This window comes from Pogoniulus pusillus, chromosome 27, assembly GCF_015220805.1.
Source record: "Pogoniulus pusillus isolate bPogPus1 chromosome 27, bPogPus1.pri, whole genome shotgun sequence".
Lineage (NCBI taxonomy): Eukaryota > Metazoa > Chordata > Aves > Piciformes > Lybiidae > Pogoniulus > Pogoniulus pusillus.
Window position 1 is genome coordinate 17,331,768 of NC_087290.1, and position 27,489 is coordinate 17,359,256.

The following is a 27,489-nucleotide window of genomic DNA, read 5'->3' on the forward strand; positions in this document are numbered from 1 at the left end:
CTTCAGTTCTGCATGTTGTCTCAAAGACCATCTTGTCCAGCCCTGCTACAGTCAGCAGGGACACCTCCAACTAGATAGTCAGCCCACCAACAAAGTGCTGCAAAGTGCAGGACACTGTGCAAGATCCTCTGCACAGGATCCTCTGCTAGAGGATCAGCTCAAACGGCCACACTACCGTGGCAGGGGGGTTAGGCTGGAAGATCTCCAGAGGTCCCTACCCACCCCTAACATCCTGTGATCTTGTCTTTCAAAAGGCCACAGATACCCTTCCAGCTGAAGAGATGAAAGAGGACTAAACACAGAAGGGAGGTGAAAGAAGTGCCAACACAAGAGGCTCTACCACTTTATCTGACATAACTTGAGTAGAAACAAACCAAACAGCAGCTTTTATTTTCAGCAATATGCATGCATGATTGTGTACAAAATCACAATGGGTACAAAATTCACATTGCTCTTGTAGAAAATTCCCAAATTAAGTAGTGTTAAGACTTAAAGCCCTACAAGAAGACCCCAGCTGCCTGCCAGCCACCTGCCTGCTCCCTCTGCTTCACGTTCAAACTGTTTGCATTGCTTACGAAGATCAGCTGAGCTGTCAGCATAGATCACAAACGTTTTTCACTGTCACAATAAACAGTCTGCCAGCCTCCCAGAAACAGGCAGCTAGGTGGAGAGGTAATTAAAACGTCCAAGTGAAGAAAAAACACCCTTCTGAGTGTAAGGGATTAACTACTTCTAAATACCTGAGTTTGAAGTGGAGATGGGGAATGCCACTCTTTAAGGTGGCTGAGGTTGCATTGTCTAGAGAAGTCAAAATTAACATCAAGCAAGGATATTGCCCACAGAAGGCCAAATGTTCCTATCAGTACATCTGACAGGATGCAGTGCTGCACTCGTTGACCTCTAACACTCATCTTAGCTAGAAACCTGTGGACAGTGAATAAACTCTAACACTTAGTGTCCTCTTCTTCAGCTCTTGCATGTTTCAGATTAGCTCTCTCAAGAAATAATGCACTTGTTTTTCTTTAGTAACAAGTTAAAAGAAGGAAGTTTTGGTTACAGCACTGCCTTGTGCTGCCAATTCATACAGTAACATACACAAATACCCCACAGCTGCCTTTCAAGAGGGCAGGTTAAAGTCAAGCAACTGAGCTGCTTGGAAAATGATGGCGTTGCCCTTCGAATACTGTCCTAGGTCATACTGCATGACCACAACAGGGTACCTTGAAAAGCAACAGGCTGGTGGCATGAAAAAAGCCAATCACCTCAGTTGCAAGAGCTGCCACTGGAAATTAAAAAACAACACACAAAAAACTCAAACACAACCCCCCCCAATGAATGCTGTGACCTAATAAATTAAGACATAACTCTCAGATCTAAAGGATATCACCACCGAAAATTCAAATTGAGATGGCAAGTCCTAAAAGTGTGGCCTGATTAGTGGGAAGTGAAGATATCTCCAATCATACTTGTTTCAAATGTACACTGCTACAACCTATAAACCTCCAAATCCATCCAGCTGGGTGGGAGAGATTATGTCTTGCCCCAGAAATCCTTCCTCTTCTGAGCTCGTTCCAGTATCTGCGATGCGAGCGAGCTAGATGCTGCTGAGCGAGCAGAGAGCTGCGACAGCCTCTCGTCTGTGGGGAGAGCAACAAGAGAAGAGCTAAGTAGGAAGATTAAGCAGACATATTAAACCACAGCTGACATTTATGGCAGGCTCTGAAAATGCAAATCTTTTGATGGCCTCTTTCACAACGGGTGCTAAAATCACAGAATGTTACAGGTTGGAAAGGACCTCCAGAGATCATCTGGTCCAACCCTTCTGCCAAAGCAGGATCCCCCAGGGTAGTCACCTCGGAACCTTCTCCTCTCCAGACTGAACAGCCCCAACTCCCTCAGTCTCTCCTCAAAGCAGGCTCCAGCCCTCTGATCATCCTTGTGGCCCTTCCCTGACACCTTCCAGCACATCCATAGCCCTCTTGTAACAGTGGCTCCAGCACTGGATGCAGTACTCCAGGTGAGGTCTCACCAGTGTGCAGTCGAGGGGTAGCATCACTTCCCTCCCCCTGCTGCCCACACTCCCTTGATGCAGTCCGAGCTTTGGTTGTGTCTCTGGGCTGCAGGAGCACACCGACAGCTCATATTGAGCTTCTCATCCACCAGCACCCCCAGGTCCCTCTCCTCAGGGCTGCTGTCAAGCCAGTCGCTGTCAAGCCAGTCACTGTCCAACCTATACTGTTGATTGGGATTGCCCTGACTCAGATGTAAATAGACACATAACACCCCCCGACCCAACACTTCCACAACTCAGTCCTACCAGGCCCTTTACTTTGCCAGTGCTTCAATTCAGATTTTACAGCACTTCTAAACTCTTGAAACACAGTGATCAGTGGCACAGGCTCACACACAATGGCTAACAGTGATATTGCCATGCATGAGAAAACTGCCAACTGCACTTCTGCAGACACATAACTGGAACAGCTTCCAGGTTTGGGCACATGAAAGGCTGAATGTTAGGAAGAAGTTCTTCACAGCAAGAGTGATTGGCATTGAAATGGGCTGCCAAGGGAGATGGTGGAGTTGCTGTCCCTGGAGGTGTTTAAAAGGAGGCTGGATGAGGCCCTTAGTGCCATGGGTTAGTTAATTAGGAGGTGATAGGTTGGACTCAACGACCTCAGAAGTCTTTTCCAACCTGGTTCATTGTGTCTAGTCTGTGAAATGCCTGTGAACTGGTACACTGTACCTGTTTCTATCACCACTGAGCTCAGAGGTGGAAACAACAAGGCAAAAGAAACAACAACAACAACAGACAGAGTATTGAATCTGTGTGCAGCAAGGTGCAGACTGTGCACGTTCTCTGCAGGCACACAGATGCTTGGCTGAGCCACCTGCATAACCCACAGACTTCTCAGCCAACTGCAGTGAGTAAGATAGAGAATGGGCCTGATCCTTTGTTAAAACCAAGAAGCAAAGAAGCAGAAAGGGTAGAGAAAAAAAGCTTTGGGTTTCTCTGTGGTATATTTATAAATAAACTGCCATCAGATAGGTGGTCTGCCCCTATTCTGATCTGAGCCAAAGGCAGGGGACTGCAGCCAGCACAGCACCACACCAAGCTCCTGCTCATTACTGTGCTAAGAAACAACATGCAGCAGCAAAACCTATTGAGGCTACAGCACCTTGGGCTGACTCCTGCTACTGAATGAGTTTGGATCTGCCCACAAAAGGGACAAGCAGATGCAGTGGTGGCCCCTGCACTGCTTGCTCCCCAAGGGGAGGCCTAATGGCAGCCTACCATTACCTGAAAGGGGCTACAAGAAGGCTGCAGAGAGACTGTTTGCAAAGGGCTGCAGGGACAGGACGAGGGCAATGGCTTCAAACTAGAGCAGAGCAGATTGAGACTGGATTTTAGGAACAGGTTCTGCTCCATGAGGGTGGTGGAACACTGGAACAGGTTGCCCAGGGAGGTGGCTGGGCCCCATCTCTGGAGATACTCAAGGTGAGGCTGGACAGGGCTCTGGGCAACCTGATCTAGTTGAGGATGTCCCTGCTGAGTGCAGAGTGGGCTGGACTGGATGGCCTCTGGAGGTCTCTTCCAGCCCAAACCATTCTATGGCTCTATTTGAACAAAGCCATTTTGCAGAGAAGCAGCTTTAGTTAAGGTGGAGTACATGTGCCCAGACACTGCCCACACAGCAGCACTGCCACTGAGGCTCTGAGCTCAGCATCATCTCCAGAAGGTGAGTCCCTGACTACTCACCTATGATTAACTTCTCTTCAGCCTGGAGAAGGCTTCAAGGAGACATTGGATTGGCCTTCCAGTATTTGAAGGGGGCTACAGGAGGGCTGGGGAGGGACTATTGACAAGGCCTTGTAATAACAGGATGAGGAGGAATGGGTTTGAACTGGCAGAGGAGAGATTTAGACTAGATGTTAAGAAGAAGTTGTTTGCAGGGAGGGTGGTGAGACACTGGCACAGGCTGCCCAGAGAGGTTGTGGAGTCTCCTTCCCTGGAGCCTTTCCAAACCCACCTGGATGCATTCCTGTGTGGACTACCTTAGGGGATTCTGCTTTGGCAGGGGGTTGGACTGGATGATGTCTGGAGGTCCCTTCCAACATCTAACATTCTGTGATCCTGTGGTTCTGTGTTATTCATGCAAAGCCACAGGACCCTCTTAGTGCATTCAGAAGTTCAAATTAACCCAGGTTCCATCCAACAACACTTTGGGACAAGAAATACCTTCATCACTATAGTTCCTCTCCTGAAGGGGTAACTGGAAAGGTCTTGGTTTTGGATTGCCAAGATTCCCTAGGACAAAAAACAAAGCCAAACATTGTATTTTGGAACAATGGCAAAACAGAGCCAGGACAATGCTCCATTTCACAGCACTTCTTACAGGTTATTTCCAAAACCTAAGCTTTACAAATAGCAAATGGACCAAAAACTCCAGTAGATGCTTTTAGTCTATGCTGAGGTAAAACAAACTTAGCCCACCATATAAACTCAGCCCACTATGTTCTGCTCAGCCCACCTACTTTTGGGAGATGATAATTAAGTGCTCAGTAAACTGCACTTGAAGTGCAGAGCTAGAACACAGCACAGATTCTAACCTCTCCCCAAGGGAACCAGCTTGGATTTCACTATCCCACTTAAGCAGACAACTACTTCACAGAATCACAGAATAGGAAGGATTGGAAGGGACCTCAAGGTCCAGTTCCAACCCCCTTCACATGGGCAGAGACACTTTCCACTAGATCAGGTTGCTCAGAGCTACATCCAGCCTGGCCTTTAAAACATCCAAATATCTGCTGATGGGGCAAGAGGAAATCACAGAAACACACAGAAATGTCCAGGTTGGAGCAGGCCCTCAGGAGGACCAAGTCCAACCCACATCACTACTCTACAAGATACATTTTAAACCACAGCCCTAAGCACCACTTCCAAACCACCCTGGAACACAGCCAGGCTGGGTGACTCCAGCACCTCCCTGGGCAGCTCACTCCACTCCCTGACCACTCTTGCCAGGAAAAAATGTTTCCTAATGTCCAGTATAAACCCACCCAGTGACAGCTTGAGGCCATTCCCTCTTGTTCTATCACTAATGACCTGTGAGCAGAGCCCAGCAGCAGCCTCTCCACGACCTCCTTTCAGGTAGCTGCAGACAGCCATGAGCTCTGCCCTCAGCCTCCTCTGTTTCACACTACCCATCCCCAGCTCCCTCAGTTGCTCCTTATCAGATCTATTCCCCAGGCCCTTCCTCAGCTTCCTTGCCCTCCTCTGCACTGGCTCCAGCACCTCCACATCTCTTTAGTACTGAGGTGCTCATTTGTTCTCATAAGATTTATTTCCACCCTGCAGCAGCCTAACACAACCAGTTAATACTCAAAACTCACCATTATGCTGGAATTCTGGATCCTTGAGAGTCCCTTGAATTCGAGGAGAGGGACTCCAGAAAGGCATAGAGAAGTTTTTGGCTGACTTCAGCATAGGAGGTACAGCAGAATGCTCTCGATGGGCTGAAGCAACTTGCTCCTTAGAAACACTGGTAGCAGGCCATCGATCCTGCCTAAGTGGCAAAGGATCCAGAGTCCTTAGCCCAGCAGGTGGAGAAGTAAGAAGTGAAACAGCTTCCACTTTTGTGTCCTTCTAAAAGACAATGGAAAGCAGAAAAAGTAAGAACCCCACACCAGCAGCTCATCTACAGATCCACAGCAAAGCAGCAGATGTTGCACAGTTCCACTTCTCAGGAGGGTACTGGAAGAAGTATTTCAAGCTTGAGAGACAGCTTAGAGAAAATCCATCCCTTTTAATAACAAGTGTTGAACATGGTCTGAAAGTAATCTAGTTAGGTCAACCCAAAAGCTCACTGTCCTCAAAGTGAGAGAAAGGAAAGTGTTTACATTTTAAACTAACATAACTGAGAGGTTGGTGAGGCACTGGAACAGGTTGTCCAGAAATGTTGTGGATGCTCTCTCCCTTGAAATCATTGAATCATAGAATGGGCTGGATTGGAAGGGACCTCCAGAGGTCATCCAGTCCAACCCCCATGCAGTCAGCAGGGACATCCTCAACTAGATCAGGTTGCCCACAGCTCTGTCCAGCCTCACCTTCAGTATCTCCTAGGATGGGGCCCAACCACCTTCCTGGGCAACCTGTTGCAGTGTTCCACCACCCTCATACTGCAGAACCTGTTCTTAACATCCAATCTCAATCTGCTCTGCTCTAGTTTGAAGCCATTGCCCTCATCCTGTCCCTGCAGCCCTTTGCAAACAGTCTCTCTGCAGCCTTCTTTAGCCTCCTTCAGGTACTGGCAGGCTGCTGTTAGGTCTCTCTGGAGCCTCCTCTTCTGCAAGCTAAACACCTCCAGCTCCTCCAGCCTGGCTTTGTAGCAGAGCTGCTCCAACCCCATGAGCATTTTCGTGGCCTCCTCTGGACCTGCTCCATCAGCTCCATGTCCTTCCTGTATTGAGGGCTCCAGAGCTGGACACAGCACTGCAGGTGAAGTCTCAGCTGAGCAAAGTCAAGGCCCATCTGGATTGGGCTCTGGTCTGGTGAAAGGTCTCTCTGCCCACTGCAAGGGTGTTGGACCTATATGACCTTTAAGGTCCCTTCCAATGCAAACTGTTCTATGATTCTGTGATCAGCTCCTCCTGCCACTGTGTCTGCTTCTATTGCAGAACTTACCACAGATGCAGTGCCATGCCAGCTGCCTTTGTGCCTTAGAGCACTTGACAAAAAGTCTTGAGAGGAAGACAGTTAAACAGCTCCTACATATTTCAACATTTCTATTAGTAGCTACAAAAACTACAAAGTAAAAGAAGAGGGAAGGGAAGTAAAAGAAGAGGGAAGGGAAGTAAAAGAAGGGGGAAGGGAAGGGAAGGGAAGTAAAAGAAGAGGGAAGGGAAGGGAAGGGAAGGGAAGGGAAGGGAAGGGAAGGGAAGGGAAGGGAAGGGAAGGGAAGGGAAGGGAAGGGAAGGGAAGGGAAGGGAAGGGGAAGGGGAAGGGGAAGGGGAAGAGGAAGGGGAAGGGGAAGAGGGGAAGGGGAAGGGGAAGAGGAAGAGGGGAAGGGGAAGGGGAAGGGGAAGGGGAAGGGGAAGGGAAAGGGAAAGGGGAAGGGGAAGGGGAAGGGGAAGGGGAAGGGGAAGGGGAAGGGGAAGGGGAAGGGGAAGGGGAAGGGGAAGGGGAAGGGGAAGGATGGGAAGGGAGAATCAAACTCTTATGGCACATTTGCCTATCTTGTCCATAGGGCACCCAAACTCTCCTTGAATTTCTTCCAATCAAGGAATCTGCAGTTGTGTTCTATGCCATTGATAAGCTACAGTAACACTAATGGGGCAATCAGCAGCTCCTGATGGCAGCAGTGTTTGGTTTTGACAGTAGAAAAAGCCAAAATTGAGTTCATTAGATCTCATTCTAATAATCTTAACTCTTTTGCTTGACACACCCTCAAAAATCTTTTCTTCAGGCATCAGCCATTTTTAATCACAGATGCTGTGATTCTATGACTCTATGTTGACAACTCTACAATAGCAAATGACAGCTCAAAAAATGTATTAAGCTATTTATTCAAAATTACTTCTTAAAATGCACAGTGGCAAGTTCCTTCTCTTGGCTTACCTGGAAGGACTTTCTTTTTGAAGCTTCTCTTGCACCTTTCTTAGCTGGAGAAGGATGTGTTGCTAAAGCTTGTGCTCTCCGTTGAGAAGACTTCAGCTTAGGAGGAGACACTAAAACTGCACCTCCTGTTGCAGGGGAGAAGATGGAAAATGCTTTATTACCTTAAGTAATCTAAGAGATTCATTTATACATCACAGAGTCACAGAAATCAGGGGCTGGAAGGGACCCAAAGCTCAGCCAGTCCAACCCCCATGCCAGAGCAGGAGCACCTACAGCAGATCACACAGGAACACATCCAGGCAGGTCTGGAATATCTCCAGAGAGAGAGACTCCACAGTCCCCCTGGGCAGCCTGTGCCAGGCTTCTGTCACCCTCACAGGGAAAAAATTCCTCCTCAGGTTCACATGGAACCTCCAATGTCTCAACTCCCACCCATTGCCCCTTGTCCTGGCACTGGGCATCACCCAGCAGAGCCTGGCTCCAGCCTCCTGGCACTCAACCTTTCATCTTTATAATCATTCATGAGCTCACCCCTCAGGCTCCTCCTCCCCAAGCTAAAAAGCCTCAGCTCCTTCAGGCTCTCCTCGTAAGGAAGATCTTCTACTACCCTCAGCATATTTGTGGCTTTGTATTGGACTCTCTCCAGCAGTTCTATGTCCTTCTTGAGCTGGGGGGCCCAGAACTGGACACAGTACTCCAGATGCAGCCTCAGCAGGGCAGAGTAGAGGGAGAGGAGAACTTCCCTCGACCTCCTAACCACAGCCCTTCTAATCCCCCCAGATGTCACTGGCCACCAGAGCACATTGCTGGCTCATGGTCAACCTCCCATCCACTACCAACCCCAGGTCCCTTCCCCTTCACTGCCTTTCAACAGGTCAGTCCCCAACCTGCCTGGATCCCTGGGGTTGTTCTTTCCCAGGTGCCAGACTCTACACTTGCCCTTGTTGAATTTCATTCAATTTCTCCCTGCCCAACCCTCAAGCCAATCTAAGTCTCGCTGAAAAACAGCATGTCTGTTGTGTTATTTTCTTCTTGAGTTCTTGAAAGCCCTATGAGGGGAGGCTGAGGGAGCTGGGGGTGTGCAGCCTGCAGAACAGGATGATCAGGGTTGATCTCATTGCTGTCTACAACTACCAGAACGGAGACTGTAGCCGGGTGAGAGTTGGTCTCTTCTCCCAGGCAGCCAGCAACAGAACAAGGGGACACAGTCTCAGGCTGTGTCAGGACAGGTCTAGGCTGGATGTTAGGAGGAAGTTCTTCACAGAGAGAGTGATTGGCATTGGAATGGGCTACCCAGGGAGGTGGTGGAGTCCCGATCCCTGGAGGTGTTCAAGCAAAGCCTGGATGGGGCACTTAGTGCCATGGTCTGGTTGATTGTTTAGGGCTGGGTGCTAGTTTGGACTGGATGAGCTTGGAGGTCTCTTCCAACTTGGAATCTATGAAATACTGCTTTGCATTTAGAAGTGTTTTTACCAACAGCTGGGGTGGTAAGGTCATGATGAGTTCTCTGAGCTCCACCACGAGCTCTCAGCTGAGGAGTCGGAAGCCGTCCGCCTGCCCTCGAGGATACAGAAGAAGAATCTGACACAGCTGCAGAGGAGTTCAGTCCTAAGGCATTCTCACTGAGAAAAATAAAAAGAGAGAGAGCCATTACTAAGGGAATTGTGCACTTTAGCATTTTTTTCTCATATATTCCTACAATGAAGCCTAAGGATGGAAAGTCAGGGCCATAAAACACCAATAGCCTATAGCTACAACATCTGATTGCAAAGAGGTGTCCTGGATTCCAGCTGTTTGGCCTCAGTTTGATTTGTTCATGTAACAGGATAAAACATACAAACAGTGTCAAGCTGCAAAATCAGGCTCCCTCTGCCCCAATAAGCCATGACTCTACTGCTGTACAGTAGCAGGGGCTGGAAGGAGTTGTCACCTAGAAAAGCATCACACCTGGTTGCCATCTTAGAGGTAGGTGTGTGGGTTTGACTCTTCTCAGTCAGTGTGGTGGAACTGAACTCAAATATCCCTCATGCTCATGCAGCCACTCTGGCCCTCAGGTTGTTAAACAAATCAGCACTACCACTTCTGTCTTCTTCCTCCAGCTGCATTTGAAAAGCTGTTGGCACAGCTGTGCTGTGCAAGGAATCTGATCCTATCTGTGTGTGCTACATGCTCTGAGGACATCTAGAATCAGAGAATCATAGAATGGTTTAGGTTGGAAGGGACCTCAAAGCTCAGCCACTTCCAATCCCCTGCCATAGGCAGGGACACCTCCCACTAGAACAGGTTGCTCAAAGCCTCATCCAACCTGGCCTTGAACAGCTCCAGGGAGGTTGTGGAGCACAGAAGCACAGAATGTGATCCCATTCTGTGCTTCTGTGCTCCACAGCCTCCCTGGGCAACCTGTGCCAGTGTCTCACCACCCTCACTGCAAAGAACCCTTTCCTAACATCTAGTTTGACTCTCCCCTCTGCCAGTTCAAACCCATTACTGCTTGTCCTGTTGTTACAAGACTTTATAAATAGTCTCTCCCCAGCCTTCCTGTAGGCCCCCTTCAGACACTGGAAGGCCACTACAAGGTCTCCCCCCAGTCCTATCACTACCCAACACCCTAACAAGTCAATGTGAAGCAAACTGTGAGCTTTGATCCTCACTACTCTTGGCTGCTGTGTTATGAACAGTCTCTTCTGGTAGGCCCACACTGCAAATGTTAAGGTGTTGATAAAAAACAGCAGACCTGTTCATGCTTCTACACATTTCTGCCTTGCAAGTTACAAATCCACTATCCTTAACCACAGATTCAGCTCCATCCAACAGCTCAATGCCTTGGATTTATGGAATCATAGAATGGATTGGGTTGGAAGGGACCTCCAAAAGTCATACAGTCAGCAGGGGCATCCTCAACTACATCAGGTTGCTCAGACCCTTGTCCACAGTCTGACCTTGAGTATCTTCAGGGATGGGGCCTCAGCTACCTCCCTAGGCAACCTAAAAGCTAAAGCAGAGCCATACCAACTTACAGCCTCTTAAGTAGAAACCCAAGAAATTAGTGCATACCAAAAACCTCTGAGCTGTTGGAGTCAAAAAAACATATAAATATATATACAAGAAACGTTTTGGTTTACCCTTCAACTTTCTGATCTTCATTGGCATCCTCATTGTTTTCTTCTAACTGCTGAGCCAGGACTACAGCCTGCTCATCTTGGTGCTCTTCCTCTTCTGTTGACTTTGGATTCTCTCTTTCTTCAGTGCCTTCTTGCTCACCCCAGGCTAAACGCCTTTTGACTGGAGCACTTAAAGCATCTGGCAACTCCTTTCTGTCACTGCTGTCCTGCTGTGGCTGTTCTCTGGGGTCAGGATGCTGCAGCACTCTGGGGCTGGGTGCAGTCTCTTTTTCAGAAACTCTAGGTAACAAAGCAAGCAGTGGTTCATAACATTGACATGGCCATGGGCAACACAGGCATCCAGTCCAGTCCTCTGCTACTAGTACAACTCTGACATTAAAACCTGGAATTGAATCACAGAACCTTAGAAGTTGGAAGGGACCTCCAGAGATCATCCACTCCAACCCCCCTGCCAAAGCAGGATCACCCAGGGGAGTTGACACAAGAATGCATCCAGGTGGGCTTGGAAAGGCTCCAGAGAAGGAGACTCCACAACCTCTCTGGGCAGCCTGCTCCAGGGCTCTGGCACCCTCACTGGAAAGAAGTTTCTCCTCACGTGGAGGTGAAACCTTCTCTGTTCCAGTTTGTATCCAGTGCTCCTTGGCTTACTGCATTCAGGTGGGTTTTGCAAGCCTCTGTGCATGGGGCATGTCTGAAAGCCAAGCAGTTTAGAAGGCTGCTCTTTAGGAAGTACTTTTTTAAGTCTTAAAATGTGATGTGCTCACAGAAATTAGCACAAATTAGCACAGTACAGGGAAATGAGTCCAGAGAAGGGCCATCAAAGGGCTGGAGATCCTCTCCTGTGAGGATAGGCTGCGGGAGTTGGGTTTGAGTCTGGAGAAGAGAAGGCTCCAAGGAGACCTTATTGTGGCTTTCCAGTATCTGAATTGGGCTGCAAGAAACCTGGGGAAGGACTTTTTAGGGTGTTAGTTAGTGATAGGATTAGAGGGAATGGATCCAAGCTAGAGGAGGAGAGATTTAGATCAGATGTTAGGAAGAAGTTCTTCACCATGTGGGTGGTGAGAGACTGGAACAGGTTGCACAGGGAGGTGGAGGATGTTAGTAGAAGTTCTGCCCAGAGAGAGTGATTGGCATTGGAATGGGCTGCCCAGGGAGGTGGTGGAGTCACCATCCCTGGAGGTGTTCAAGACTAGATAAGGCATTTAGTGTCATGGTCTAGATGACTGGATAGGGCTGGGTGCTAGGTTGGGCTGGATGATCTTGGAGGTCTCTTCCAACCTGGTTGATTCTATGACAATTAATGAATCCTGACAAGAACACTGCTAACATCTGAGTAGGCAAAACATACTTCATATCATTCCAGCTGAAAGCAGAATATTACTTCAGTATGACTGAGTGCAAAATTGCTCCAGATTTGATGAAACTGAGTTTGCCACACTGAATATGCATTTGTGGAGAACCAGAAGAGCAAGTTTCTCTTCCTTGAGAAGGCCAGACAGTGCTCTGGTTTCGATTTGAGCACACATTAACTGATCTAGCTCTGAAAAAGTAAATGCTTTCATCTCTTATACAGAATTTAGGCCACACCTTGAGTCCTGTGTCCAGTTTTGGGGCCCTCAGTTTAAGAAAGATGTCGAGGTGCTGGAAGGTGTCCAGAGAAGGGCAGCAAGGCTGGGGGGGGCTGGAGCACAGCCCTGTGAGGAGAGGCTGAGGGAGCTGGGGGTGTGCAGCCTGCAGCAGAGGAGGCTCAGGGCAGAGCTCATTGCTGTCTGCAGCTCCCTGCAGGGAGGCTTTAGCCAGGTGGGGTTGGGCTCTGCTGCCAGGCAGCCAGCCAGCAACAGAACAAGGGGACACAGCCTCAAGCTGTGGCAGGGAGGTCTAGGCTGGATGTTAGGAGGAAGTTGTTGTCAGAGAGAGTGATTGGCATTGGAATGGGCTGCCCAGGGAGGTGGTGGAGTCACTATCCCTGGAGGTGTTTAAAAGGAGACTGGATGAGGCACTTAGTGCCATGGTCTGGTTGATTGGCTAGGGCTGGGTGCTAGGTTGGACTGGATGAGCTTGGAGACCTCTTCCAACCTGGCTGATTCTATGATCTCACAGTGTTAACGTTGAGCCTGTGCTCAATATTTTGTTAATGAGCAGGAATGATGACCTCACCCAGCAAGATCTAGTGCTCTGATGTTGCTGCTGATGCCTTCTTCTGAACTGGAATTTGAAGACACATCCCAGAGACTGTTGTTATCAGACAGGATCTGATTGAGGTGATAGCGGGAGAAGTGTGTTCCCTCTACTCGTTGCCTGTAAGCCTTTGCTCTTTCTCGAAGCTCTTTCACCTGCACACCAACAAAGAAGGCTTCCTGAGTTCCCTGCCTGTTTAAAGTTCACCAGGCTAGATTATTAGAACATACCTGCATAAGCCAGTGGCAGCTAAAGGAGCAATGCAAGTTACTTGTGATACAGGGCTGCCCCCAGCACAAACATTGCATGCCACAGTAAAAGCAACTAAAGAAAAGCAAAAATAACACAAGTGTGTGTTTAATAAGCATGTCTGAGCCACGAAGCTAAAGCAGAACTGTCAATTACTCATTCAACAAGCACAAGAAGTTATGCAGCAACTAAGGAGTAAGTTTAGTGCTGGATACTAATTCTTTTATCAGCGCTCAGACACAGTGCTCTAAGCAATTGAAAGAGGAACTGAGATGCAACCAACCTCCATATACCACATGGAATTTAGGGTGGTTTGAGATGCCTAAGGAGAGGAATACAGAATTGTTTTAAAGTGTCTTCTTTTTCTCTCAACATCATATTGTTATTGTAGCTGTGTTTCAGTCTAAGCATGAAATCAAGCACTAAGAACCTGTCAGCACAGCTCTATGCTGCCTCCCTGAGATCCAGGGACAAGCTGTAGGACAAATACATCAGCACTTCCCCAGTTTTTGCCAGCCTTGAGGTGGTTAACTTAGATTTTTAAGACTTAACACACAAAACTGCATCCATCACACACTAATGTATGGTTGTTTCAAGTCAGTAGGTCTCTGTGCAGGTGTATGCTGCCAACTGCATTACTCTTACCTCAGTGAGGAGCTGCTGATTACATGACACATCTTGATGCTGCTGTGCAATAACATCAAAATCATTCATAGAATCATGGAATGGGCTGAGTTTCAAAGACATCTAGTCAAACCCTCACTGCACTCAGCAGGGACATCCTCAACTAGATCAGGTTGCCCACAGACCTGTCCAGCCTCACCTTTCAGATCTCCCAGCATGGGGCCTCGACCACCTCCCTGGGAAACCTGTTCCAATGTTCCACCACCCTCATGCTGCAGAACCTGTCCCTAACATCCAACCTAAATCTGCTCTGCTCTAGTTTGAAGCCATTGCCCTTGTCCTGTCCCTGCAGCCCTTTGCAGAGTCTCTCTGCAGCCTTCTTGTAGCTCACTTCAGGTACTGGCAGGCTGCTATAAGGTTTTCCCAGAGCCTCCCCTTCTCCAGGCTGCACAACCCCCAGCTCCCTCAACCTGGCTTTGTAACAGAGCTGCTCCAACCCTCTGATCATTGTGTTCCTCCTCTGGACCTGCTCCATCAGCTCCATGTCCTTCCTGTACTGAGGGCTCCAGAGCTGGATGCAGCACTGCAGGTGAGGCCTCAGCAGAGCAGAGCAAAGTGGCAGAATCCCCTCTCTGGATCTGCTGCCAACACTGCTTTGGATGCAGCCCAGGCTGTGATTCACCTTCTGTGCTACAAGCTCACACTGCCTGCTCATGTCCAGCTTCTCATCCATCAGCACCTCCAAGTCCTTTTCCACAGGACCACTTTCTATCAGCTCCCCCAGTCTCTATTGACAGTGAGGATTGTTCTGGCCCAGGTGCAGAACCCTGCACTTGCTCTTATTGAACCTCATGAGGTTCACCTGGGCTCAGCTCTCCAGCTTGTCCAGGTCTCCCTGTATGCCATCTTGTCCCTTTGGTGTACCAACAGCACCACTCAGCTTGGTGTCATCTGCAAGCTTCCTGATGGTGCACTCAATCCCTGTATCACTGATAAAAATCATTAATCAGCACAGGTCCCAGTATGGAGTCATTTTAGGCTAGAAGTAGTTTAGTCCTAGGGGGAAAAAAAAGTGACAGACCTTATACTGCTGAGTTCACACTGTCACTTTTCTTGTTAAAACTATTTCAATCCCTTCACCCAAGGACAATTAAAGTGCAGGAAGAAAAAGCAACAGCAAAACATCTCTGTTTAATTGATCAAAAATAACTTTGTGATATTGTGGCTCACAAAAAAAGATGATTCACAGGAAATAAGTAGTTTGTCAAGGAGCAACAAAGTAATGTTGACACCTCTGGCATAGGTTTAAGGCTTTTATTTATCCTTTTATGTCAGATTTCCTGCATCAATCTTCTTGCAAAGAACAGAGTGAAGTGGGTCAAGTTCCACTAAGCCCACTAAAAGTAACTGAATGGAGCAGAAGGAAATCCACTTAGCCTACACCAGCTAACATCCCACAGTTTGACCCACTAAACTTCCAAAGAATAGCTCATTAAAAATAGATACTTGGCATTCTAAGAGCAGAGTTTGAAGTCTGAGGTGCAAGTGACCTATTGGATTAATCACTCTTAAAAAGAAGAATGAAAAATTAATTATGATAGCCACAACAGAAAGAATATAAATGCAGAGCAGCAGGACATTGCTGGGGGGAGGAAAAACACAGCAGTCTCCAGTGAACTGTGAAGAGGCACAAAGGAAAACCCTCTCCTTCAGTGAAGTCAGCAGGCAGCATGATCTCAGCAGGACACAGGCTGCAGAGAGTCCTGCTGTGACTGTGAATTGCTCACACTAAACTTTTCAAAAGCAAAATTCAAAAGGGATTTTTTGTCCTTCAGCTTGCTGAAAAGCAATCCTTTATAACACAGTGTAGAGTAGCAGTCTGGTAGTGATTGCTACAGCAGAGGTCACACCAGGATTCTCTTGCAGTCTTGGCCTGTTCGCTGTCAGAACTGCAGACAGTCTGCTTTGGACCCACATGGGCATTCCCAGGTAAGGGGAAAAGTTCTGAAGGCACCTTCAGCAAGGATGAGAGCAACGAGAATGGGGAAGGGGAGGGGAAAGCTGCTGAAGAAAGGCTGTGGGAGCTTGGCTGGGTTAGCCTGGAGAAGAGGAGACTCAAGGGGGACCTTAGCACACTCTACAGCTACCTGAAGGGAAGGGGTAGTCAGGTGGGGGTCAGGCTCTGCTGCCAGGCAACTTGTGCCAGGGTGAGAAGGCATGGCCTGAAGCTGTGCCAGGGGAGGGTTAGGTTGGATGTTAGGAAGCACTTCCTGATGGAAAGGGGAATTAGACCCTGGAATGGACTGCCCAGGGAGGTGGTGGAGTCACCATACATGGAGGTCTTTAAGGCCAGCTTGGCTGTGGCACTTAGTGCCATGGTCTGGTCGCTGTGGTGGTGTCAGATCCTAGGCTGGACTGGATGATCTCAGAGGTCTCTTTCAGCCTCAATAACTCTGAATCTATGATTAGAAATCCTATGGTCCTGAAGCTGTTCAGCATTTCCAGAGTTCTGAACTGATCACAGTTAGTAAATCAGCTACATGAAAATACTTAGACTGGCTGCAAAACAGAAGAGAAACTCCTAATTCTGTGTTGTGTATGACTGAATTCAGCTGACCACTTTGAATGGATTCAGCATGGCAAGATAAGAAAGCAATCTCAACTATCAAGCTGACTTAAGCTGCCATATACCTTGTGCTTTCCCTTTCCCATTCGTTCCCTTGGAATCTCCTATCCATCAATGCTGCACTTGGAAAACTTCTACTTGTTAAAACTGGGCTGAACACCCACACTGAGATTATCACAGAATGGCTTAGGTTGGAAGGGACCTCAGAGAACATCTACTCCAACCTCCCTGCCATGGGGAGGGACACTTCTGAACTAGACTTAGTTGCTCAAGGCCTCATCCAACCTAGCCTTGAACACCTTCAGAGAGGAGGCATCCACAATCTCCTTGGGCAACCTATTCCAGAGTTTCACCCCCCTTATACTGAAGAACTTCTTCCCAAGATCCAGTCTAAACCTATCCTCAGCTTCAAACCATTCTACCTTGTCCTGTTGCTAGACACTCTCATGAAAAGTCCCTCTCCGGCTTTCCTGTAAGCTCCCCTTGGGTACTGAAAAGCAGCTACAAGGTCTCCCCAGAGTCATTATCTACTCCAAAAGACTCAGTTCTGAATGATTAATACTGTAAGGGAAAGAAAACTCCTCCCTCACTTTGGATGCCAGCTGAATATAGTCTGTAAGTTACATCATCTCTTCCTCTTCCTCATCATCTATTACACTGACTTGTAAGGACCTAATTCTCTTTGTATATTCACCCTTGGGAGCTGGAGTCATCTGCATCACAATCTCAAATCTGTATCTTATAAACACCACAATTCAAAGTGTTGTGCATCTAAAAATCAACATGCAAAGCATATTCAGGCTTCAGATTTATTAAGAATCCTCACCTGGTTGCTCCTGATACGAGACCAAGCTCCATCTTTGTACAAATACTGAGCTGGAGACAAAAATTTTGACCTATATTCAGTGTTTATCTTCCTAAGAAATCAAGAATGAGGAGAGGACAAGAAAAAAAAAAGACAGAAAAAGCACTTTTAAAGTTGTTATCAACAATAATAAAGATCCTTGCAGCTAAGTATGAGGGCTAAGATGAAAAATGCTTGCTTTGAAACACAGCTCATCCATCCCAACATAGCTGGAAAAGCTTAGTCACACTTGGTGGCTCTTCCTGCAGTTACTCCTGTTGGGTTTTCCTCATTTGCCCTGACAACCAAATCAGAACATAATAGACACATGTGCCTTAATTGCTTCAATGCAACGTGCAGCATCTTGCTCTAACTCACCGATGAAGGTGAAAGCCTGGTTTGGCACTAACGTGTCTGAGCTCTTTCCTCCCATGAACTCCATTCTAAAGGCAGGGTGGGGTGAACTGTTCAGGCTAGAAAGATCTGACTGCCAGAACAATGGTCAGTGTAATTCAGCTAACTATGTCCTACTTACTTTGATCTTCAAAAGGCCTCAGCAGTTCAAAAGAAATGGATTCTTTTTTCCTTCTGCCACACACAGGCATACACAGAAAAATTAACACCATGCAACCTGCAGAAGGCAGGAGAGCAACCCTGAGGAGAGGGACCTGGGGGTGCAGCTGTCAGTGTGCTCTTGCAGCCCAGAAAGCCAACCAGATCCTGGGCTGCATTAGGAGAAGTGTGGCCAGCAGGTCGAGGGAGGTGATTCTCACCCTCTGCTCCACTCTGCTGAGACCCCACCTGGAGTACTGCACCCAGTTCTGGAGCCGCTGTTACAAGAGGCATGTGGAGATGCTGGAGTGTGTCCAGAGAAGGGCCACAAGGATGTTCAGAGGGCTGGAGAAGCTCTCCTTTGAGGACAGCCTGAAAGAGTTGAGGCTGTTCAGTCTGGAAAAGAGGAGGCTCCCAGGTGACCTCCTTGTGGCCTTCCAGGATCTGAAAGCGGCTACAAAAAAGCTGTGGAGGGACTTTTTAGGCTACCAGGGAGTGACAGGACTGGGGGGAATGGAGCAAAGCTGGAGGTGGGGAGATTCAGACTGGACATGAGGAGGAATTTCTCCAGCATGAGAGTGGTGAGAGCCTGGAATGGGTTGCCCAGGGAGCTGGTTGAGGCCCCATCCCTGGAGATGTTTAAGGCCAGGCTGGATGAGTCTGTGGCCAGGCTGCATTAGGGTAGGGTGTCCCTGGGCATGGCACGGGGGTTGGAACTGGTTGATCCTTGTGGTCCCTTCCAACCCTGACTGATTCTATGATTCTAATACCCCAAGTCCTTAAGTACTAAAATGTGGATTTATTAGCTTTGGGTTTAATCCTGCTTTTTTATGTCAGGTTATTCAGCACTGGGTGAAAAGCTCTCTATTTTACTTCTTCAGAAAGAGATCATGCAAGGCTTAAGTCAGAGATAAATGCACTGTGTATAAAGAAAAATGCCAAGGCAAAAAAGTACCTTTATATCCAAAATTCCTTTCCATATCTCCCTTTCTTTGACACTAACAGAATTCCTCCTGGTTTGGTTGCAAAGGAAATGAATTAGCTTAAAAAACAGAGCACTGCTGTGTCTTGATCCCAGTCATTCTGCTGCAAAAGCAAGCCATTCAATGAAGCTTGCATACAGAGAGACAGTGCTGCTACGTATTGAGATCACAGGATCACAGGGTGCTAGGGGTTGGAAGGAACCGTTGGAGGTCACAGAATCACAGAATCACCCAGGTTGCAAGAGACCTCCAAGATCATCCAGTGCAACTTATCACCCTGGAACAGGCTGCTCAGGAGGGTTGTGGAATCTCCCTTTCTGGAGAGAGCTGCCTGGATGTGCTTGTGTGTGATCTGCTCTAGGTGACGCTGCTCTGGCAGTGGGGTTGGATTGGATGAGCTTTGGAGGTCCCTTCCAGCCCCTGACATTCTGTGATTCTGAGTATGCTGCTTATGGTCAAGCTGCATGCAGCATTCTGGATTATTCCATGGCCTTAATGATGCTTTAACCAATACATGCAAAAAATTAATGATTGCTTGGTTACAGCCCTCTAACATTCTCATGTGGCTGTTTCCACAGAATGACTTCTCTCATGCATGCACACAGAAAATCCCATTAGGAATTATCTCCAGCTACTAAATACTTGAAACTTAATTCTCCTTCAGGATTTCACATATAGACATATCCAATACATATTTATTTTTGCCTAAAAATATGACTTGCATAATCAGGTCCTGTTGATCCCAGATGATCCTGCTCTGGCAGAAGACTTGGACTGGATGAGCTTTGGAGGTCCCTTCCAGCCCCTGACATTCTGTGATTCTGTGATTCCAAGGCACTTGCTGAAAGTTTAGCAGCAGCACTGCATCAAGGGAATTTCAGTCACATGAAATGTAGGAACAGCTTTAACTGCTTAGAATCATAGAATCAACCAGGTTGGAAGAGACCTCCAAGCTCATCCAGTCCAACCTAGCACCCAGCCCTTTCCAGTCAACCAGACCATGGCACTAAGTGCCTCATCCAGGCTTTTCTTGAAGACCTCCAGGGACAGTGCCTCCACCATCTCCCTGGGCAGCCCATTCCAATGGGAAATCACTCTCTCTGTGAAGAACTTCCTCCTAACATCCAGCCTGTTCAACTGAATAGCTCTCAAGCCTGCTTGCAGCATGAGGGAGACCAAAACAAAATCCCAGGATGCAGGAGAGTTTTCTTCCAGCAACAAAACCATGCCAGCAGCTCACAAACTGGGCAGGGGAAGAGGAGAACCTGCACCTACAGCCACTCTGTGCTTCAGCGCAAATGAGCCTTGTTCTGCTCTGGGACTGGATGAGGCATTTAGTGCCATGGTCTAGATGACTGGATAGGGCTGGGTGCTAGGTTGGACTGGATGATCTTGGAGGTCTCTTCCAACCTGCTTGATTCTATGATTCTACTGCATCAGAGGTTGACCTGCACAAGCACGGCTGCAAAGCTTCCACTTTGGCTGCCCAAGAGAAAGGGATGGAAATTAACAACAGATTTAGACAAATCCACAGGAAGCTCAATCCCTGCAAGGGAACATCTGCCCCTGCAACAGCAGCATGGCATGGTTTCCAGCACTCTAAATACCAGGTTGCTGCAGCCCTACTCACTAAGCTAGGTTTCCCTGGTTTATACATACCCATGACTCCTACGTAAGGAGAGGGGCTTTGGCCTGCTTCGTTGCTTATGTTTTTGGTTAGGATGTTTCTGTCCTGATTTCCCTTGTTTTGCTGCATCCTCTGCTGGCTTTTGAAATGGTTCTTCCTTCTCACTCTAAGGGAAAGATAATTTTCCAAACACCACATTAGCTAACAATCTGAAAACCTCTCTTTTGACAACAAGAATGTTATTGCCATGTTAGCTGTTGTGCACGTTAAATACCAACAAGAACTCCATTCCTTTGCTAACACAAAAAGAAACGAGCAAAATGCCAGGAAGAAAGGGACCTTGGGGTACTGGAAGGCTGAAGATGAGCCAGCAGTGTGCCCAGGTAGCCAAGAGAGCCAATGGCATCCTGGCCTGGATCAGGAACAGTGTGGCCAGTAGGATGAGGGAGGCACAATCGACCTGAAATATCATAAACTAAGTGGATAATAAACACACATCTAAAATGGCATTGTAAAGTGAACACATTCACTACAGAACCTCCCCACTAAGGGCAAACAGAGCTGTCTAATGTTATTTCCAGCCTTTTATAGCAAACCTATTACCAAGCAGAGTTATCACCAGCAACAGCTCTGAAATGTAACTGAAAAACTTCAAACTGACCCCAGAGTTATAGAAATGAACAATAAAAATCTTTACTTGGTCACACACCAGAAATTCCTTCCCTTCCAGACCAGCTCCCACTTCTGGATCCTTAACAGGAGGAGACCCCTTGCCATTTCTCTCACATCCAGTTTCTGAAGTAATTGCAGGACTTTTAAGTGGAGGTATGGATTTACTCCTGTTGCTAATAGCCTTGATGGGAAAGAAAACAAAAAGAAACCCTGAGTGCAATTTGCTTACCTTAAAAGTAACTTTTTAGCATCAGTTGAGCAATTCACACAAATAGACTCACATATGAGCGAAAACATGGTCACAAGAAATTCCATCTCAATAGGAGATCTACTTGAGAGAGTCCAAGGGAAGGCTACAAGGATGCTGAAGGGACTGCAGCACTGCCTGATGAGGAGAGGTTGAGAGCCCTGGGGCTGCTTAATCTGCAGAGGAGAAGGCTGAGAGGGGATCTCATCACTGGATATAAACAGCTGAGAGGGGATCTCATCACTGGATATAAACAGCTGATGAAGGAAAGGACAGGAACAGCCTCTGCTCACTTGTGCCCTGCCACAGGACAAGGGCCAAGGGATGGAAACTGCAGCACAGGAAGTTCCAGCTCAACATGAGGAAGAACTTCTTGAGTGTAAGGGTGGCAGAGCCCTGGCACAGGCTGCCCAGAGAGGTTGCGGAGTCTCCTTCTCTGGAGCCTTTCCAGCCCTGTCTGGATGTGTTCCTGTGCGACCTGCACTGGATTCTGTGGTTGAGGACGAGGGCAATGGCTTCAAACTAGAGCAGAGCAGATTGAGACTGGATGTTAGGACAGGTTCTGCACCATAAGTGTGGTGGAACATTGGAACAGGCTGATCAGGGAGGTGGTTGGGGCCCATTCCTGGAGATATTCAAGGCTGAGAGGGATGTGGGCAACATGACCTAGTTGAGGATGTCCCTGCTGAATGTAGAAGGACTTGGACTGGATAAGCTTTGGAGGTCCCTTCCAATCCAGCCCATTCTAGGATTCTATGATCCTCTTAGGAAGGATGGAATACAACAAGGGATGAGAACAAGTCACTAGACCTCACTACAATAAAGAACCACAGGGAAACAAATCTAACTATGCTGCACTGCTGCATATGAGAAGGAAAAGAAACAGAGTATCATGCAACAACATTTTTCTTTTCTGTTCTCTTGCCAGAAAAGGAGGAAAGGAAATCTTAGAAGACAAGAAACTTTGTTGATACATTAAAAAATCCAGAAAGTGAATGAATACTTTAAGTTACCTGTTCAGCTGCAAGGATTGGTGATTTTTCATGAGGACTCCTCCAAACAAATTGGCTTTGATATTCAGAATTTCTGGGGAAAGCACTTAAGTGTGGAATATTCATGTCTGCTTTTCTCTGAAGGACTCTATGAAGCTGTGACAGCATAAGAAAGACATCTTTAACACTGAAAACATTTTAGGAAAGGGGAAAATCAAAGTGAGGGGTTTTTCAATGCACACTTTTAAAACAATGGTTAGGGGTTTGGGTGTATGAAATAAACAAATGCAAAGCACATTTTTAGCACTGTAGCACACAACCTCAGAAAGCCTATACATTGTTGTCTATGACCTTGTATAATTCATAGAATCAAGCAGGTTGGAAGAGAGCTCCAAGCTCATCCAGTCCAACCTAGCACCCAGCCCCAGCCAATCAACCAGACCATGGCACTAAGTGCCTCATCCAGGCTTTGCTTCAACACCTCCAGGGATGGCAGCTCCACCCTCTCCCCAGGCAGCCCATTCCAATGTCAACTGCTCTCTCTCTAAAAAACTTCCTCCTAATATCCAGCCAGTACCTTCCCTGGCACAGCTTTAGATTGTGTCCCCTTGTTCTGTTGCTAGTTGCCTGGCAGAAGAGACTGACACCCACCTGGCTACAGCCTCCCTTCAGGTAGCTGTAGCCAGCAATGAGCTCTGCCCTGAGCTGGGCTAAACAACCCCAGCTCCCTCAGCCTCTCCTCAGAGGGCTGTGCTCCAGTGTATAGGGTTAACACTCCTGGGGGAGTGACCCTGAACCTGACCCTAGGGGTCTTGGCCCCTCCTCAGGGGTGGGCCACACTCCAGGTGATGGTTAGCCCACTCCCCCCACTTCCTGCGGTATAAAAGAGGAGCACTTCCTGCTCCTCGCTCTCTTTCCCTTTTCCTCTTCTACCTGCGTTCATGATCACACACACACTGATACTGCATACCAGCCACGAGGCAGAGACACCATCACACACTCGGGTTGTATCCATCCCTGTTTTGTATTTTGCTGTTTTTCCCTTCCTTATCCTTTGTAAACTCCCCTACCTCCAATCCCTTTTTTCTAAGTTATTGTTAAACTTTTCCTTTTTTAACTTCCAAATCGAGTGAGATTGATTTATTGGGGTGTCCCTACCTTTTATCTCTCTCCCTGTCTTTTGGGGAAAGGAGGGGGAGGAGGGGAGGGCACTCTATAAACTCTATAAATTCTATAAATTGTCATTGGGTCTACCAAATTTATAAGAGTCTCTGGGAACTTGCATTTGAACCCAAGACATCCAGGCACAATTGAAAAGAAGAGTGATGGCACATGAAGGGCAAATTCCTATTGATCTAAGTGAACAGAAATGTGGTTTCAAAAGGATTGCTCTCCCAACAGAGAAGCTACAGAACTAAGGAGATAGTCAGGCAACCGTGGCTGGTGCAGGTGCATTAAATTGCTGTACCAGCTTAGCAATCTTTATACTCCTCAATTTTAAACACAACTAACTTCCCTTACCCCATTACTCATCTTTCCCAATTCCTTTTCTGGAGATGAAAAAGCTTCATTTTGATTTGGTGAGGCTGCAGGAGGTGATCTCTTCATGTCACTTTCTGCAGGGGCAAGAGCTGTTTGTCCTGTAGAATCTACTGAATGTGACCAAACTTTCTTGGGGAGCCTGGGTCCTTCCAGCAGTTCAGTTGTTTCCTGATTCACATCATTGTTGTTGTGGTCTGTGTGCAACTCTGCACTCCTAGCAGCGTCAGTTTCCAGAGGGTCATTCAAATCACCATCTTCTGTCCATTCAAAGGACTTTGAAATCTGTGGATTGTGGTAAGGTACCCTTCTCTTGGAAATGAAGTTTGGTTCTCTTGTGATTCCTGAAAGAGACAGACTGGGTTTAAGAAGCACATCCTCTTGATGACACAGCATCACTCTGCCACAAGAGCTGATCAGCAGAAAGAAGTGTTTTACAGAAGCACAGAACTGTCAGGGTTGGAAGGGACCTCAAGCATCGTCTAGTTCCAAGCTCGTGACATGGGCAGAGATGCCTCACATTAGATCAGCTTGCTCAGAGCCACATCCACCAGCCTGGCCTTAAACACCTTCAGGGATGAGGCTTCCACCACCTCCCTGGGCAACCTGTTTCAGTCTCTCACTACCCTGATGGTGAACAACTTCTTCCTTATGTCTAATCTAAATCGTCCCTCCTCTAGCTTGGATCCATTCCTCCCAGCCCTATCACTGCCTCACACCCTAAAAAGTCCCTCCCCAGCTCTCTTGTAGCCCCTTTCAGATACTGGAAGGCCACAATAAGGTCTGCTCAGAGCCTTTTCTTCTCCAGACTGAATAACCCCAACTCTCTCAGTCTGTCCCCATAGCAGAGCAGCTCCAGCCCTCTGATCATCCTCATGGCCCTTCTCTGGACACCTTCAGCACATCCAGATCTTTCTTGTCATAGGGGCTCCAGAACTGGACACAGTGCTCCAGGTGGGGTGTCACCACAGTGGTGTGGAGAGGGAGAATCACCTCCCTTACCCTGCTGCCCACACTTATCTTGATACAGCCCAGGCTCTAACTGTGTCTCTGGGATGAAAGTGAATCCACCAGCACACTTAAGTCCTTCCCTCAGGGCTGCTCTCAAGCTGTTAACTTCTTGTGGTGATGCTCCAAATCGTTCTCAAAACTGCCAACTGTGTCTTTCAACAGGAAGAACCATCAGAGAAATACCAAGAACCATCAGGGAAATACCAAGAACCATCAGGGAAATACCAAGAACAATCTTCATTCAGAGACTTGGACAGACTGGACAGCTGGGCAAAGAGGAACCTAACAAGGTTCAACAAGGGTAAGTGCACAGTCCTGCACCTGGAAAGGAACAATAAACTGCACCAGTACAGGTCAGGAGGTGATCTGCTAGAGAGCAACCCTGTGGAGGACCTGGGAGTGCTGGTGGACAGCAAGTTCTGCATGGCATAGCAATGTGCCCTTGTGGGCAAGAAGGTCAAGGGGATCTTGGGGTGCACTAGGAAGAGAGTGTCCATCAGATCGAGGGAGGGTCTCCTCCCCCTCTACTCTGCCCTGGTGAGACCTCACCTAGAATGCTGCATCCAGTTCTGGGCTCCCCAGTTCAACAGGGACAGAGATCTACTGGAAAGAGTCCAACAGAGGGCTACAAGGATGCTGAAGAGGCTGGAGCAGTGCCTGATGACGAAAGACTAAGAGCCCTGGGGCTGGTTAGTCTGCAGAGAAGACTGAGAGGGGATCTAATCAATGCTTATAAACAGACAAGAGCTGGGGGTCAGGAAGGAAGGGACAGGGACAGCCTCTGCTCACTTGTGCCCTGGGATAGCACAAGGGGCAAGGGATGTCACTGTTTTCACACACCAGTCACCCAATGCCTCCTTCTACACACTCTGTATAGGTTAAGCACTTCACAGCTGGGACTCAGCTCCTGCTGCACGTCAGAACCCAGATATTTGTCAGGTTTTATAGAAACAGAGCTAGCGTTAAAAGAAAGTTTCAGCATAGCCACAAAGAACACAGCACTTGAAAACGTGTTCTAAATGAGGAAGAGGAACACACTTTCAACTGTCTAACAGTGCACAACTGCCAACACTACCACTTCACTGTGCAAGAAAACCTTCCCCCAGCTCTGCTGCTGCTGCTGCTGCTGCTGCCGAGGCTCATTCTCTCCAAACCAGGCGTGGACAGCACCATGCTTACCAAACTGATCCGACCGAAGTCCTGCCCACAAGGATCTCTGCTGTTGGGATGAGCTACAAAGCTCTGGGGTTTTCCATCGGAAGTTTCTCTTATATTCGCTCAGTCCCTGCAGCAAAGAGAGAGGCGTCTGTCAAGCCATGGGTGCACTTATTCTGCTTCTCCGCTGCTCTTGGTAACCCATCTCCATGGGGAGAAAAAAACACCAACAAGGCCGTCGCAGAATGCAGCTAAGCTGGCAGGTTGCTCTGCCTCTCCCAAAGCCAGCTCCATCGAGGAGCAAAAACTGCTGCACCCCGCTGCATCAAACGCGTGAAGGAACTTCACGCACAAAAGAAATCTCCTTATTTGTATCCTTTAAGCGAATAAGGTTTCAGGAACAAATGCGGCCCCAAAACTAACGGCGCCCTCCCGACTGAGCTCCTCCTGTCTGTACCCGCCGGCGCAAGGGCATCCCTCATCGCCGCTTCGGCGGTGGCACCTAGGACCCCCTGCGTGCCCTCCCTCTGCCGGCTGCCGGGCCCGGCGGGGCCTGCCCGCCCGCGCCGCACAGCGCAGCGCAGCGCACGGCCCGCTGGGGCGCGACGCACGCACGGCCCCCGCCCGCCTCCGCGATCGCGCCCCGGGAGCTCCGCGCAGCCTCACCCTGAACCGCACGGGCATGGCGCAGCGCGGAGCGTACAGCCACCACGGGCACCGCCAGCCTTCCGCCAGCAAAGCCCTCGCCCGGGCCCGCCTCGCCTCGCCGGGCGCCTGCGCGGCGGCCGCCCAAGAGGGGCGGGTAGCACTGCGAGCCACGCCGGGCAGTCGGTGCCGCCGCTCCGCTTCGCCTCGCAGCGCTGCCCACGCGGGCCCTGTTAAACGAGTGGGGCCACAGCCCTCCCTCACGCCGCTGCCCTCCCGCACACCGCTCTCCTCCCTCCCTGACGCCGCTGCCCCCCGGGGGCCGTGTTGTGCGGCCGGTGTATTAACCGTACGAAAAGCCTCTGCGCTACCCTCGGCAGGATAAGGGCTTTATGTGGCCAGAGCAGCGCCCCCGGGGAAGGAGGCCGGGGGCAGGCCGCGCACCCCCCGGCCTGTCCCTCAGCAGTGCGGGGCGCTGGGCGCTGAGGCAGCACCGCGCCAGGGCACACTGAATGCCTGGTGTTAAAAACGCAAACCAAATCGCCAGAGCGGCGCTCGCAGCGTTGCCTTGGTACAAACAGAGCGCTTAGAGAAAGGGCAGCTGCAGTGCCCCTACCTTTCCGCAGCCCGTGCGATGCCATGGCAGCCGCCGGCCGTTCCTGGCCGCCTCACCCGACCTCAGCGCGCCGCCAGGAGACTCTAATCCACCTTCTTGTTCGGGTACTCCCTCGGGGCTCGCTTCCTTCACCGTCTCCCCATTACTGATGTCTTTTCCTGCCCTCTCTGTCTGCATTAAATTGAAAGGAAT

At 48.6% G+C, this 27,489-nt stretch overlaps 1 protein-coding gene across 5 annotated transcripts; it reads right to left on the minus strand.

The window, feature by feature from the left end:
- Positions 1-358: 358 nt before the first annotated feature.
- On the minus strand, positions 359-27,489 carry MDM1 (Mdm1 nuclear protein). Of its 5 annotated transcripts, none has more exons than XM_064166202.1 (15): positions 27,298-27,489; positions 26,061-26,166; positions 23,853-24,214; positions 22,353-22,487; positions 21,130-21,273; positions 20,453-20,586; positions 17,241-17,331; positions 13,448-13,486; positions 12,895-13,070; positions 10,738-11,016; positions 9,089-9,237; positions 7,616-7,740; positions 5,392-5,644; positions 4,238-4,306; positions 359-1,637 (listed from the first exon to the last, which is right to left on the minus strand). In XM_064166202.1, the coding sequence occupies exons 1-15, from the start codon at positions 27,472-27,474 to the stop codon at positions 1,531-1,533; spliced, it is 2,346 nt and encodes a 781-aa protein (XP_064022272.1). In that variant the 5' UTR covers positions 27,475-27,489; the 3' UTR covers positions 359-1,530. The 5 variants fall into 5 exon arrangements, with proteins under 5 accessions (XP_064022272.1, XP_064022274.1, XP_064022273.1 ...); XM_064166204.1 differs by lacking the exon at positions 27,298-27,489 and adding an exon at positions 26,703-26,859; XM_064166203.1 differs by lacking the exon at positions 13,448-13,486.

Bases quoted from the DNA above. Each gene is read 5' to 3' on its own strand.
- MDM1 (XM_064166202.1), bottom strand. From the start codon at position 27,474: ATGCAGACAGAGAGGGCAGGAAAAGACATCAGTAATGGGGAGACGGTG. The intron at 9,238-10,737 runs GTAAACCAAAAC...TATTTTTCTCAG, and splicing joins GAAGATCAGAAAGTTGAAGG to TGAGAATGCCTTAGGACTGA. The intron at 1,638-4,237 runs GTATTTCTTGTC...CTCTCCCCACAG, and splicing joins GAGGAACTATAGTGATGAAG to ACGAGAGGCTGTCGCAGCTC.